At 39.1% G+C, this 16,896-nt stretch overlaps 1 protein-coding gene across 4 annotated transcripts in view; it reads right to left on the reverse strand.

The window, feature by feature from the left end:
• The window catches only part of HECW1 (HECT, C2 and WW domain containing E3 ubiquitin protein ligase 1), a 437,510-nt gene that overhangs the window by 112,152 nt on the left and 308,462 nt on the right, over positions 1–16,896 (reverse strand). For all 4 annotated transcript variants that reach the window (XM_027574949.2, XM_027574951.2, XM_027574948.2 and 1 more), the window contains one exon: positions 71–213. In XM_027574949.2, the coding sequence (XP_027430750.2) occupies positions 71–213 (143 nt within the window). The remainder of the gene's footprint in view (positions 1–70; positions 214–16,896) is intronic.

A 16,896-nucleotide genomic window follows, 5' to 3' on the forward strand; every position in this document is an offset into this window, starting at 1 on the left:
CAGCTTGCAGGCCTCCCTTCGCCTGCTCGCTGAAGACTTAGTGATATTGAGGTCTCAGTCACGGGTTTACCCTATGGCGTGTCTTTCCAGGAGTCTTTGAACGGGCATCGACAGCTTTCCCAAGAAGCGCTTGATGATGGGGCGGCTCTTAGCAAACTTGTCCTTCACCTCAATTTCCAGTACATCAGTGGGCAAGGACACAAAGCTGAATTGCTGCAATGAAATAATATGTCACATCAATTAACTGAGAGGTGAAAGGGCCGGCCAATTCCCAGCCCATCTGCCTTGGATGAAGTCATTATAAAACATCCCAGTGGCAATATATATACATATCAAGGTCTTAGAAATGCTGTGAGCCCTGTTTATTCAGTAAATGAATAATAACAACATTGAGCTACTTTTTTGATGCTTAAAAATAAGGCTATTCTCCAAGATTCAAATCATAAAAACAACTCAGCTTAAAGAGAAAGAATCCATTTAGGCCTCACTATACTAAAAGTATTAACATATTTAAAGAAAGAACAAGCACACACTCACCTATAATTAAGGAAATACACTTTAAACCATAACAAAATATCTCTTTTCCTTGATTATAATGGCAGAGATTTAAAAATGTTTCATAGTACCCTGTGTTCTTGACAGTGGAAAAAGAATTTTCACACTGTATTGATATACAATCCCATTCAATTGATTCAACCTTTGGGAAAGGAATTGGCAATATTTATTGGCATTTAAGCTGCAAATTCCCTGCAACTCAGAATTCCAATTTTAGGAATTTTCCCTCTGGATTAATTTGCACACTTGTGCAAGTTAACAATAGCAAAAGCCCGGAAAGACCAAAAATGTCTATCAACAGCAACCAGTTAAATTAAGGATAGTAAATCTTTGAAATAGAAAACTCTGTTGTAATTAAAAAGAAAAAGAAACAGGTAAATATGCACCAACATGAATAGATACTTGAAAAACAAAGTAAAAAAGCAAGATGTAGAACAATATGAAGAGTGGGATTCATTTGTATTGGGAACTGCAAAGAAAATTCCTGGAGGGGTGGACTCCAAACTCAACCTTAGGAAGTAGGTTAGTAGGGAGGAGAGAAAGCAGATCTTTTTCATTTGTTCCTAAACTATGCATTTTTTAAACAGCTGTATGACCGGTTAAATTAAGGATAGTAAATCTTTGAAATAGAAAACTCTGTTGTCATTAAAAAGAAACAGGTAAATAAATTAAGTTAAATTAGGTAGGCTAGTAGGGAGGAGAGAAAGCAGATCTTTTCCATTTGATTCTAAACTGTTCATTTTTTAAATAACTGTATGACTTTTAAAATAAAGGCAGCAACAATTAAAGAAAGACTAACCATCAGAAGGTGGCATAGTGAACAATGAAAAGTGTAGAAAAGGAATAAACAACCTAAACTTACACCTAAAGGAGCTAGAAAAAGAAGAGCAAACAAAACTAAAAGCTAGCCAAAGGAAGGAAATAAAGATTAGAGCAGAAAGAAATGGTACAGAAATTAAACTAAACAAACAAACAAAAAACCAATAGAACAAATCAAAGAACCAGGAGTTGGTTCTTTGGGAAAAAAAATACAACTGATAAACCTCTAGCCAAACTCATCAAAGAGAGAGAGAGAGAGAGAGAGAAAGAGGACTCAAATAAACAAAATCACAAATGAGAGAAGAGAAATAATAACAAACGCCACAGAAATATAAACAATTGTAAGAGAATATTATGAAAAAATTTAGGCCAACAAATTGGGCAACCTGGAAGAAATGGATAAATTCCCAGAAACATATAACCTACCAAAACTGAAGCAGGAAGAAATAGAAAATTTGAACAGACCAATTACTAGCAAGGCAACTGAATCAGTAATCAAAAAACTCCCAACAAATAAAAGTCCAGGACAAGATGGCTTTATAGGGGAATTCTACCAAACATTTAAAGAAGAGTTGATACTTATTCTTTTCAAACTATTCCAAAAAAAAAGTAATAAGAGGAAGGAAAACTTCCAAATTCATTCTATGAGGCCAGCATTACCCTGATACCAAAACCAGATAAAGACACCACAAAAATGGAGAACTATAGGCCAATATCTCTGATGAATACAGATGCAAAAATCCTCAACAAAATACTAGCAAACTGAATCCAACAATACATTAAAAAAAGTCCTTCAGCACAATAAGGTGGGATTTATTCCCAGGATGCAAAGGTGATTCAAAATTAACAAATCAATCAGCATGATATTTCATATCAATAAGAGTAAGGATGAAAACCATATGATCATTTCAATAGATACAGAAAAAGCATTTGACAAAGAACAATATCAATTCATGATAAAATCCCTCAACAAAATAGGGTTAGAGGGAATATACCTCAACATAATAAAAGCCATATATGAAAAACTCTCAGTGAACATCATACTCAGTGGAGAAAATGGAGAGCTTTTCTCCAAAGGTCAGGAACAAGACAAGAATGTCTACTCTCACCACTTTTATTCCAACATAGTACTGCAGACCTAGCCAGAGCCATCAGACAAGAAAAAGGAATAAAAGGCATCCAAGGTGGCAGGGATGAAGTCAAACTTTCATTATTTGCAGATGACATGATGCTCTATATAGAAATCCAAAAGACCACCAAAATACTGTCAGGACTAATAAATGAATTCAGTAAAGTCACAGGATACAAAACCAATGTACAGAAATCTGTTACACTTCTATGTACTAATAATGAAGCAGCAGAAAAAGAAATTAATAAAACAACCCACTTACAATTGCACCACAAAATAATAAAGTACCTAGAAATAAGACTTAACCATAGAGGTAAAAGATCTGTAGTCTAAAAGGTATAAAACATATTGATGAAAGAAACTGAAGAAGGCACAAAGAAATGGAAAGACATTCCATGCTTATGGATTGGAAGAACAAATATTGTTAAACTGTCTATATTACCCAAAGCAAGCTACAGATTTAATACAATCTCTATCAAAATACCAACAGCATTTTTCACAGAACTAGAACAAACAATCCTAAAATTTGTATGGAACCACAAAATACCCTGAATAGCCACAGCAATCTTAAAAAAGAAAAACAAAACTGGAGAAAAACTACCTCCAGACTTCACATCATACTACAAAGCTGTAGTGATCAAAACCGTATGGTACTGGCACAAAAATAGACACATAGATCAATGGAACAGAATAGAAAACCCAGAAATAAACCCACAATTATATGGCCAATTAATCTTTGACAAAGGAGGAAAGGATATGCAATGGGAAAAAGACAGTCTCTTCAACAAATTGTGGTGTGAAAACTGGACAGCTACATGCAAAAGAATGAAACTGGACCACTTTCGTACACCATACACAGAAATTAATTCAAAATGGATGAAAGACCTAAATGTGAGACCTGAAACCATAAAAATCCTGGAATAGAGCACAGATAGTAATTTCTCTGACATCAGCTATAGCAACATTTTTCTAGATGTGTCTCCTGAGGCATGGGAAATAAAAGCAAAAATAAACTATTGGGACTATACCAAAATAAAAGTCTTCTGCACAGCGAAGGAAGCAATCAACAAAACTAAAAGGCAACCTATGGAATGGGAGAAGGTATTTGCAAATGACATCTCTGATAAAGGGTTAGTATCCAAAATATACAAAGAACTTACAAAACACAACACCCAAAAACCAGATAATCCAATTAAAAAATGGGCAGAAAACATGAACAGACATTTCTCCAAAGGAGACATACAGATGGTCAACAGACACATGAAAAGATGCTCAACAACACTCATCATCAGGGAAATACAAATCAAAACTACAATATATCGTCTCACACCTATCGGAATGTCTAAAATCAACAACACAAGAAACAAGTATTGACGAAGATGTGGAGAAAAAGGAACCCTTGTGTACTGTTGGTGGGAATGCAAATTGGTGGAGCCACTGTGGAAAACAGTATGGAGCTTCCTCAGAAAGTTAAAAAAAAGTAATGGTACCACTGTGTATTTATGCAAAAAAAACAAAAAAAACAAAACCCAAAACACTAATTCAAGAGGATATATGCACCCTCATGTTTATTGCAGCATTATTTACAATAGCCAAATTGTGGAAGCAAGTCCACGTATCCATTGGTAGATGAATGGATAAAGAAGATGTGGGGTGTGTGTGTGTGTGTGTGTGTGTGTGTGTGTGTATGATTTAGCCATAAAAAAGAATGAAATCTTGCCATTTACAATAACATGGATGGAGCTAAAGAGTGTAATGCTAAGTGATAATTCATAGAAAGACATATAATATCAGTCATATGTGGCATTTAAGAAATAAAACAAATGAGCAAAGGGGACAAAAAGAGAGAGACAAACCAAGAGACAGATTCTTAACTACAGAGAACAAACTGATGGTTGCCAGAGGGGAGGTGGGGGGGGATGGGGGAAATAGGTGTTGGGATTAAGGAGTGCACTTACCATGATGAGTACCACGTGATCTATAGAATTGTTGAATCACTATATTGTACACCCAAAACTAATATAACACTGTATGTTAACCATATTGGATTAAAATAAAAACTTAATAAATAAAACAAAGTGTAGCAAAGGAGAAGGTACATGTCGGCATTGCCTAGCTCAGACTGTCTGGGAGAAGGGAGTGTTAGTAATATTGAACATCACAGTACCCTTAATCAAGGGTTGTATAACAGTTGAGATATATAATTATTTCCTTTTATTGGGATTAATTTCTAATAGCAATCTTTTAACTTCAGTTGATTCTAATTAGATATTAAATATGTTAAATATGCTAATGTTAAAATCTCCTCTGTACCATGACAACAGGCTAAGTCATGCTTCAGTAACAACCAAATTTCAAGTCTCAGTGACTTTTGATGGTAAAGCTTTGTTCCTTGCTCACACTGCCATTGAGGGCTGGCAGAGGGCTCTGCTTGTTAGTCACTCAAAGAGCCAGGCTGATGGAGCAGACACCCCCACAAAAGTTGCTAGGCACAGTGACAGAGTAAAGAGAACTCTGGAAGGTCTCCCTGCAAATAAGTGTTTGCTTCCAAACCCAACTCCTCATCAAGACTAGACACATGTCTCAGCCAACCACAGGGAGGAGGATATATGATCCTATAGTGTGTCTGGGAGGCGGAGAGCAGAACTGTTGACAAACAGCACTAATGACTTCCATACCTCCCCGTAGTACTTCTAATTTCCATTTTACATTAGTATAATTCAATTCTATACAATTCCTAAGAACCGATCATTTCTGGTACTAACAGAACAAAATTTATGGACAGGCAAACTTGAAGATCAAACCAGGAATAGGACTTCTCTAAGAAGGTCTATCTAAGCAAGAATCCAGCCCCACTAACTGTCTCAGGTCCTCAAAACTTCTGTATCTTTGATCCAGTAATTCCATTCTGAATTACTTTTCTGTAATTACTGAATTACAATTCTGAATTGATTACAGTAATCAATATCCTAACCTAAATGCTCAACAATAGGTTAGGTACATTGTAGTAAATGCATATGATAGAATATTTTATAATTTTCTAAATTACAATAATTTAGATTTATATATATAATTACAATATTATAACATGTTAAACAAAAGATAGAAAATGCTTGCTTTACAATGCTAAGTGATAAGAGCATCCTGTTCTTAATATTTAATTCATGATCACAAGAATATGAATTATATGAATTAAAAAACTGGAAAGAATTATAATCAGTTTTAATAGCAGTTGTCTTACCAAGTAGGATTGTTTCTCCCCATTTCTTTTTCTGTATTTTCCATACTTCCTGTAATGAGCATGTATTATTTTCATAATGAAAAACTGAATCACCTTTATTAAAACCAGAGTATTTCTGGTTATAGCAGCCTACACAGGACACCAAAGTCAACTTAGCAAAACTCACTCTGAAATTCAGTAGGAATGCTTGAGTTCTTCCCTCTCTCCAGAGGTTTTTAGCCTCTCTTCAAAAATCCACCCCTCCATCCCAGGCATCAAGCTTTCCCCACTAGGCCCTTACTTCCATTTCATAGTTATTGGAGTCCATGTAAACCCCCAGCTATGTGAGGTTCTTTTAAGAACCAAAAAATTAAAAAAAAAAAAAAGAACCAGTGAGCAGCTCTGAGAATGTAAAAGTCTGTCTATTCATGAGCAAGCTACTTGCACCCATGAGCCAGGGTGTTTCTCCTGCCTGCTTCTGCTGACCTGGCTTTTACCTGAAGCCCTTGAAGAACCTTTGGAGTGACATGGACTTGGTTTTTATTTCTAGCTCTGCACATCCGAATTCTTGAGTCTCATTCACAACCTCCCTGAGGCTCGGCATCTTCAACTGTAGAATGGGAAAAGAAGGCTCATGCCATGTTAAATTAAACTGTATTTTTTCCTTCCAATTCTGCTCTATCCAGACTCTATCTGCCACATCCACTACAGATCCTCAACTTACAATGGAGTTACATCCTGATAAATCCATTTTAAGTTAAAAATATCATAAGTTGAAAATACATTTAATGCTTCTAACCTACTAAACATCAGAGCTCAGCCTAGCCTGCCTTACATATGCTCAAAACACATTCTTTTACAGTTGGGCAAAACCATCTAACACAAACCTTTTTTATAATAAAGTGTTGCATATCTCATGTAACCTATTGAATACTGTACTGAAACTGAAAATAGAATGACTGTATAGGTACAGAATGGTTGTAAGTGTATTGGTTGTTGACCATCATGATCACATGGTTGACTGGGAGTTGTGGCATCACCAGATAAGCGAAGCATCATGAGAGAGTAGCACACACATATCCCTAGCCCAAGAAAGATCAAAATAAAAAATTTGAAGTACAGTCTCTATTGAATGGATATCACCTTTCACGCCATCATGAAGTCGAAAATTGTTAAGTCCAGTCATCATAAGTTGGGGATCATCTGTCCTGTCTCCTTTTCCTTTTGACTTTCTAATTATTGTACTTTTTCAAATTTACTATCTCATTTCAGCTGGCCCATAATGACCAATAATTCTACAGCTGTTTGTAATAATCTATAAGGCCTGGTTCAAATGCCTACAGCACAGACAAAAGCTATAGTTTTCCTACTGCTAATGCCCCCTCTGTCTTTTTATCCAGAGAAATGGCTTGGCTATTGGCCAAAATAGAAATCTATGAACTGTATCTGCAAAAGATTTTTTGAAAAGGTGCATTATTGCTCCAAGCCCTCTCTGTTTTGGGAATTTTATCTTTTTTTTATGCTAATTCACCTGTGGAAAAAAAACCAATGTAGCAAATGAAGGAGCCAACCCTGAACATTCTTAGGGTCTAAAGTTTGGCTATTTCCCACTTCATCCTCTTTTTGCTCATGGGCATCTAAAAGCAACTGTAACATTGTTGGGGAATGCTATAAAAAAGGCCACTGATTGAGGGGCACCTGGATGGCTCAGTTCGTTAAGCATCTGACTCTTGATTTTGGTTCAGGTCATGATCTCAAGGTCCTGGGATCAAGCCCCATGTCAGGCACCACACTCAGTGAGAAGTTTACTTGCGATTCTCTCACCCTCTTCCTCTGCCCCACCCCAGTCTCTCTCTCTCTCAAATAAAAAAATAAATTAATTAAAAAAAACCCCAAAAACAAAAAACACTGGTTGACACCTGTGAGCTGGACCCAGACACTCACAGGCTCCTTGCTTCACATCCCCCATCCTTGGAATGTGGGTTTGCTTGCCTTTCTCACTCCCAGAGGCTGCTCCAAGGACATAGCCTCAAGATGGTGATGTGATGTTGAAAACAGCTGCATGGTACATGTAGCTAAACCCATTTAGGGTCTTTTCATAACCTTTTAAGATTTAAAGGGTAGGTATGGGGATCCATTCATCTTGCTGCTGCCCAAGACAAGCCTCATATGTAAGTTCCCTTTGTTACTGTTAAAACTGCCACCTACCAACCTGGAGTGGCATGCCTCTTTCTTCGTCTCTCCCTGCCCTCTACGTATGGGGGTCCGGTTTCAGACTACACCTAGGAAAGCTCCCTAGAGAATTGTGAATCTACAAACACATGCTTGGACCAACCAATACATAAATGGCTCCTTCTCTCTACCTAAAGATGAGACTGTCCTAAACAAAGGCACTCCTGGTGTCCCAAGGGTCAGAGAAGTAAAGTTCCACAGGTCACCGTTCCATTGGATCCCCTTTCTTGGCTGTGCTTTAGGCAATAATGGTCCGATTAGGCAAGAATTGTCATAATTGTCAGATCTCTTACACTTGGGCAGCCAGGGCAGGAAGAAAGCTGTTCAAGGCCCAATGCCTGGGTATGAGTTGGAGGGGTATATGCAGTACTCCTACAGCGACAAGCCTCCTTTTGGTTAAAAGTAAACTTCACACAAAAGTAAACTTTCAAACACAAAGTAAACGTTTTGCTTAAGCACACACTGTTGGGACTCTTATTTTTTGTTTTGGGCCATTGGTATGCAGCTCTGGCTCTCATTAGAATAATCTGGGGAGCTTTCACAAAAATACCCATAAGTCGATCCCATTCTTGACTACTTAAATTAGATTCCCTTGGAGGTGGAGCTGGGCACTGGTAGTGCTTCGAGTTCCCAGGTTACTTTGCTGTGACTCAGAGTGAAGAGTCACAGTTCTCTCAATAACAATCCATTTTAACTCCAAATAATCTCATTGCTAGGAAAATATTCCTTAGACCAAATCTAAATCTTTTTCTGTGGCTTAAATATTTAGTCCAATGATTCATAACCCATTCTTCATCTGAGATTGATAATTTTATTTTGGTCTTGGCATTCTTAATAATAGTAATGGATGTTAGTGGGCCTCTGCCCAACAGATGCCAGTAATAGCTAGTTATGACAACCAAAAATATCTCCAGACATTGCCCAATATTTCTCGAGGGACAAAATCACCTTTGTTGAGAACCAGTGAAGTAGGGCTGCCATCTTCAGTTTTCCAGAGAGATATTGGACTGGTGTTACAATCTGTGGGTGAATTTATATATTTTGGTAGGCACTGTTACTCAATAGGCCATTTATAGAAAGAAGATACTTTATTTATTATGTTCCATAGTGCTTCAGAAAAAAACATGAGGCAGATCTTTTATAAAAAGAACTTCCATGAATTGAACTTACTGAAATACAAAGAGTAGCTAACTAAAGGGAATATTTAGTTGGCAATTATGTAAACTGGCAGCAGTTCCACAAATGGGCAAGAAATTAGGAGTGTCACTAACGAAGGAGCCAATGACTAGAAGAAGGGGAATGTTATATACTCACTCACAAACACTTGCTAAGCACTGGCTCTGAGCTGGGTGCCAATGTCACAGCCACCACCCTTAAATACTGGGGCCATAGATCTCTAATCTTAAAAGTCACACTGTTTATGTTGCAAGTAGACAACCATAAGACAGGAAGTGCTATAGTGAGGGTCCCCAAAGGCCCTTTATTTAATGAATGAATAAAGAGAAGCGCTGTGATGGTGGGGAGGAGCCTGATGGACAGGTAGAGATGACATCCCAGAGGAGGCAATGCTTTAACTGAATCTTAACACATAAGCAGACACATCTGCCAAATCAAGAAGATGTGGGAAGAACATTCCAGGGAGAGAGAGTACCATGGACAAGGGGTTGAAATTCACAGAACTCACAGGTCCCTTTGGGGACTGTGGGCTGCTCAGTATGTCTGGGTCATGGTGGGGGTCGTGTTGTGAGATAAAACTGGATGAAGAAGTAGGATCCAGATCATGACCAGCCTCCTGGCCAGAGCTTGGATTTATTCCAAAGGCATCTGGGAGGAAATGAAGGAAGTGAATCATGCAAATGACAGACACACTGAGGTCTTGCATTTGAGGAATATAGTAGTGCTGAGGAGGTGGTCCATACATATGTCAGACCTGAGGGTGGGCAGATCAGGTGAGATAAGTGAGATATGGGGAGGAAGCCTGGCGGGGAACGAGGAGAGGAAGGCGGACTTATGGACTGGTTAAATGTCAGTGAGAGCCATGGCATGTGGGAAAGAAAGAGGCCGCAAATTCCCAAGACTGGATTCCCCAGATTGAGGGCATGTGGGAGGACGAATAGTTAGGAATGAAAAGAGGGGCTGAGTAACTAAACGTCCCAAAGTAATCAGAGAACAGAGTGATGAAAATGAAGGGTTGGGTATCAAAAGATAGTTGACTGTAAAGAGAGAGCTGGACAGCTTGTGATATTGTAACAAGATCTAGGGTGTAAGTGTTGGAGTGGATGGTTGGTGATGAATGGAAATGAAGATCAAGGAAATTGAGGCGGTTAAGAAAACTAGGATGTCTGATAGGTCATTCATGTGGACCATGGTCATCCATAATCATAGTAGTTCTTGGATAGAAAGGGAAGATGTTATCACAGGTAGAAAGGTCTTTACTGGTCATGGCAGAGTAAATAATGGGACTCATTATTGACTCAATGTAGCTAAGATGATATGGATATCAATGTGAGGGTGATATTATAATAAAAAATGAGGAAATAGTTGTGGGAAATTTAAGAGACATGCTCAACATGATTTGAAAAGTATTTTTCACTTGGGTGTTTAGGGAGGGGTATGAGAAAAAGATGACCCCAGTCTTTAACAGCAGAAGTATAGTATTTTATTTATAAACTTACCCAAGTTGAAAGAGGTTGAGAATCGAAAAATGGTAGGGATGGTTAACTTTGCTTTTGAAGAGGCAGGAGGACATTCAGGAGTAAGGCAGGGACACCAACTAGAAGCCAAGATTATATAACTGGTGATGTGGAGTAAGAATGGTCCTGTTTGGTGAAACAGGTCAGTTAGAAGGGCCATCTAGTTTTGTCTCTCCTCTGCTGCAGTGGGGCATAATGGGGAAATAAGTCACAAGCTCTGTTCACAAAAGGCTGCCTGGTACCACCCAGCCAACACTATTATTCATTACTAATGAAAGTTAAATGGACTATGTCTGCTGCTTCCTGTGCAAAAGTTCTTCAAGGAAGAGGAAAGCAGGAAAGAAGTAAATGGAGCATACAAACTGCAGCTACTCTTCCTTGGAACCTTGCATGATATATGGCTTTCAATCCAGGTGGCACTATTCATTGAGTTTTAAAAATGGCCCTTGAAAGCAGGGTTGCGTAAAGTCAAGGATAGAAAAATAGCTCCATCGGTAGAGCAATAATTGAATCAAGAGAAACTTTTTGACTCTTCCTCGCAAGATCACAGCATTTTGTAGTATGAAGGGATGCCCCTGGAGTCTAGGCGTAGGGGGAGACCTGCCCCTTTAAGCAGTGTGTGGCTTAACTCTGTGCTAGGAAGGAAGTGCCAGAGACAATCCTGTTGGGACATGAGCCATGTAACTGCAGGGAATCTAACTGTTTTGAATAGTAAAGGTTGCTCTTGCATATTTGTGATATATAGGAAACTTCCATTTCTTCTTATGCCTAAGAGCAAATGAACTGGATTTTGACAGGGCCTCAAGCATCTCCATATGAGTCTCTAAGAATCCTCAGCTTCAGAACAGAGTATTATTAATTTCACTTGTAGGTACTGCTATGTCAAATTTAGGCCAAGATTTACTTGTGGCTTGGTTGACTGGGAAGCAAGATCTGTATGTGTGTGCACATAAATAATGTATTGTGTATGTGATTACATATTACACATAAAATATATCAAATGCTGACAAAGTACAGCATCCTTTCTTGATCAAAACTCTTCAGAGTATAGGGATAGAGGGTACATAGCTCAATATCATAAAAGCCATCTACGAAAAACCTACAGCGACTATCATTCTCAATGGGGAAGAACTGAGAGCTTTTCCCCTAAGGTTGGGAACGCGGCAGGGATGTCCACTCTCACCACTGCTATTCAACATAGTATTAGAAGTCCTAGCCACAGCAATCAGACAACAAAAAGAAATCAAAGGCATCCAAATTGGCAAAGAGGAAGTCAAACTCTCACTCTTTGCAGATGATATGATACTTTATGTGGAAAAAAGACTCCACCCCAAAACTGCTAGAACTCATACAGGAATTCAGTCAAGTAGCAGGCTATAAAATCAATGCACAGAAATCAGTGGCATTCCTATACACCAACAACAAGACAGAAGACAGACAAATCAAGGAGTCGATCCCATTCACAATTGCACCCAAAACCATAAGATACCTAGGAATAAATTTAACCAAAGAGGCAAAGGATCTGTACTCAGAAAACTACAAAATACTCAGGAAAGAAATTGAAGAAGACACAAAGAAATGGAAAAACGTTCCATGCTCATGGATTGGAAGAACCAATATTGTGAAGATGTCAATGCTACCTAGAGCAATCTACACATTCAATGCAACCCCCATCAAAATACCATCCACTTTTTTCAAAGAAATGGAACAAATAATCCTAAAATTTGTATGGAACCAGAAGAGACCCCGAATAGCCAGAGGAATATTGAAAAAGAAAAGCAAAGCTGGCGGCATCACAATTCCGGACTTCCAGCTCTATTACAAAGCTGTCATCATCAAGACAGTATGGTACTGGCACAAAAACAGACACATAGATCAGTGGAACAGAATCGAGAGCCCAGAAATGGACCCTCAACTCTATGGTCAACTTATCTTTGACAAAGCAGGAAAGAATGTCCAATGGAAAAAAGACAGTCTCTTCAACAAATGGTGTTGGGAAAATTGGATAGCCACATGCAGAAGAATGAAACTGGACCATTTCCTTACACCACACACAAAAATAGACTCCAAATGGTTGAAAGACCTAAACGTGAGACAGGAGTCCATCCAAATCCTAAAGGGGAACACAGGTAGCAACCTCGTCGACCTCAGCCGCAGCAACTTCTTCCTAGAAACATCGCCAAAGGCACAGGAAGCCAGGGCAAAAATGAACTATTGGGATTTCATCAAGATAAAAAGCTTTTGTACAGCAAAAGAAACAGTCCACAAAACCAAAAGACAACCGACAGAATGGGAGAAAATATTTGCAAATGACATATCAGATAAAGGGCTAGTATCCAAAATCTATAAAGAACTTATCAAACTCAACACCCAAAGAACAAAAAATCCAATCAAGAAATGGGCCGAAGACATGAACAGACATTTTTCCAAAGAAGACATCCAAATGGCCAACAGGCACATGAAAAAGTGCTCAACATCACTCGGCATCAGGGAAATCCAAATCAAAACCTCAATGAGATATCACCTCACACCCGTCAGAATGGCTAAAATTAACAAGTCAGGGAACGACAGATGTTGGCGGGGATGTGGAGAAAGGGGAACCCTCCTGCACTGTTGGTGGGAATGCAAGCTGGTGCAACCCCTCTGGAAAACAGTATGGAGGTTCCTCAAACAGTTGAGATTAGAGCTACCATTCGATCCAGCAATTGCACTACTGGGTATTTACCCCAAAGATACAAATGTAGGGACCCGAAGGCGTACGTGCACCCCAATGTTTATAGCAGCAATGTCCACAATAGCCAAACTGTGGAAAGAGCCAAGATGTCCATCGACAGATGAATGGATAAAGAAGAAGTGGTATATATACACAATGGAATATTATGCAGCCATCAAAAGGAATGAGATCTTGCCATTTGCAACGACGTGGATGGAACTGGAGGGTGTTATGCTGAGTGAAATAAGTCAGTCAGAGAAAGACATGTATCATATGACCTCACTGATATGAGGAATTCTTAATCTCAGGAACAAACTGAGTGTTGCTGGAGTGGTCGGGGGTGGGAGGGATGGGGTGGCTGGGTGATGGACATTGGGGAAGATATGTGCTACGGTGAGCGCTGTGAATTGTGTAAGACTGTTGAATCACAGATCTGTACTTCTGAAACAAATAACGCAACATATTTTAAGAAAAAAGAAAAAGAAGAAGATAGCAGGAGAGGAAGAATGAAGGGGAGTAAGTCAGAGGGGGAGACGAACCAGGAGAGACGATGGACTCTGAAAAACAAACTGAGGTTTATGGAGGGGAGGAGGGTGGGGGGATCGGTTAGCCTGGTGATGGGTATTGAGGAGGGCACATTCTGCATGGAGCACTGGGTGTTATGAACAAACAATGAATCATGGAACACTACACCAAAACAAATTATGTAATATATGGTGATTAACATAACAATAAAAAATTAAAAAATATATATCAAATGCAAAAGTATATATTATACATACATGTATTCTATCTATATCCATATCCTTATCCACATCTATATCTCTAATCTTTTGCTTCTGGGGATGATTCCCTTAAACCCCTATAAGGAAGGAATGGGATTAGATTACTAGATTGGAAACAAAGACCAAAATTTGCTGTGTGACCATAAGCAATTTACTTAACCTCTCTGTTCCTACTTTATGGTACCCCTAACCGAGTAGAAAGGAAAGAGCTCTTTCATCTTCAGCATCGGCACATGCTTTGTTGGTAAACTGCCACCATCACTGATGTGTTTCCTCACCTTCTCACCTTGGGCCACCCTGACTGTTCTCTTACCTGCAGGAGCCCATATCCAGTCAATCAGAGTGTAAACTCTCTTACTGACTCTCTATTCTCTCCTCTTCACTTTGGCTGCACTGGCCTAGATATGGCCCTTGTCTCCCAGTCTTCAGTTTCTCTCTTACCGTTGCCAGTAAAGGTATGTCTCTGAAATACAGATTTGATCATTTCATTCTCCTGCATAACTACTTCCTTTTTCTTCTCATTTACAGGATGAAATCCAAATTTCCTAATGACATGTCCAACTCCTGCCAAACTTTCCAGGTCCATTTAACACACTTGTTCCCTGAAACCTCATTTTCTGTCACACATTTTCAGATTTACTCTTTGCCTGGAAGTTGTTCTTTCCTAACTTCCTTGCCATGCTACTCAGGCTTTAAAAACCCGTTCCCATAAAATTTATTCTGTGAAGCCTCTTCTGACTTTGGGAACCACCAACAGAGGCAGCGATTCTTTCTTCTGCTTCAATATCTCCTCTATAGTCTGTTTATTTTCTTGTGGTTAATAAGGATGCACATGTAGTATCTGTTTTAGTGAAGCTTTTTGCACACAGCAGCCACATATTACCTATATATTCAGCACATCAATGAATGAGGAAATGAATGACTGGCTAGTTCTTGAAGTAATTCCACTCCATATGAAACACCAATGCTGCAAAACTGGAATACAATCTAAGCTTGTGGGTGAGCCAAAATATTCTATGAACACTAGATTGAAACATCAGTGCTGAAGCCACACTAGTTATTATTCTGGCAGAAAACCTAAGGGTTATACTATAGTGCACTTTTCTAAAATAAAAGCAAAATGAAACTCCTCATTTGGGTGCATGATGTGGATACTCACAGACTGGCAAAGATGAATAATAAATGTGGTAGGGAGAATTCTGAGATGACCCTTCCCCACCCATACCATATAACACCCTCCACAGTGTGGGTGGGGCTTGTGAACATGATGGATGTCACATCATGATTACATTACCAGTCAATGGACTTTGAATTAGCACAAAAGAAGATAATCTGGGTGGGCCTGACCCAGTCAGGTGAGCTCTTTAAAAAAGACTGGGCACTTTTTGAAGCCAGAGAGATGAAAAGTGTGAGAAGGATTCGATGCAAGGGAGAGTCTCCATTACTGGCTTTGATGATGGAGAGGGCCACGTGGCAAGGATCAGAGAACAACCCCTGGTGGCTGAGAGTGGTCTTCAGCCAACAACCAGCTGAGATCTGATTCTGTCAACAACCCTCATGATCTTATAAACAGTCTTTCTTCTAGACAAGCCTAGATGAAGACATAGGTAAGCTAATACATTGATCTCAGCCTCTTAGACCTTGAGCAGAGAACCCAGTTAGGCTGATCCCAGACTTCTGACTTACAGGACTGTGAGATAATAAATAGCTGTGGTTTTAAGTTTTTAAATTTGTGGTAATTTGTTACACAGTAATAGAAACCTAATACAATAAGGTAAGGTAAGTAACAGCAGGATGAGACTTTCTGAATATGTATGTGGAGTTATTTGTTGATAGTATTTAAATCAGTGTACTGTAGTATCTCTTGAACTGGTTTCCCCATGATGGTGAGAGTTCCCCCTGCAAAAAAAAAAAAAAGAAGAAGAAGGAAAGAAAGCTCTGATAAGAAACTCTGAGCTAAACACAGGAAACAGTTCTGTAATGGCAGGTGATGCAGGGGCTTTAATTATACAAATGTGCATCATGAGTCTGCAAGATAGAATGCAGTGTTTACATATTTGACTGTGGCACCTCTCTGGGCATGTGTGCATGCATGCGGGTGTGTCTGTGGGTGTGTGTGTTGTTCCATGGTAGACTGCTGTAAGGTAGATTATAGTTTGGGAAATTGGTCTTTTGTGTCCAGTTATAATTCAAAGTGCTGAGGGAAAAATAACTGTCAACCTAGAGTTTTATACTTACTAAACTCTCATTCAAGAAGTAAAAATAAAAACATTTTCAAATAATAAAGACTTGGAGGAGGGAGGCAAGATGGCAGAAGAGTAGGGGACCTCATTTCACCTGGTCCCTTGAATTTAGCTGGATAACTATCAAATCATTCTGAACACCTATGAAATCAACCTGAGATGTAACAGAAGAATTGCTGGAATTCTACAAATAGAAAAGCGACCACTTTTTGCAAGGCAGGAGGTGCAGAAAAGTGATTCATAAGAGACATATTGGAAGATAACTGGGGGGATCCTCCATAAGCCAGCTTCCAGAAAGTGATATAGCCCCTGAGCAGAAAATTGGAACTTTTAGAGAATTTGCTCCAGTGACAGAAAGATGCCTGAAATGTGCTCAGGTGGCAAAGTGGGGCAGAATCCTGGGTGGGACAGTATGGTCTCAGGATCCCTGGAGTCACGGAAAGAACAGGGTGCCTGAGCCGGCACAGCTCCCAAGCATTGGAGTGGGGAAACTGGCTATGGTCAGTG

Source organism: Zalophus californianus, chromosome 12 (assembly GCF_009762305.2).
Source record: "Zalophus californianus isolate mZalCal1 chromosome 12, mZalCal1.pri.v2, whole genome shotgun sequence".
Taxonomy (NCBI): domain Eukaryota; kingdom Metazoa; phylum Chordata; class Mammalia; order Carnivora; family Otariidae; genus Zalophus; species Zalophus californianus.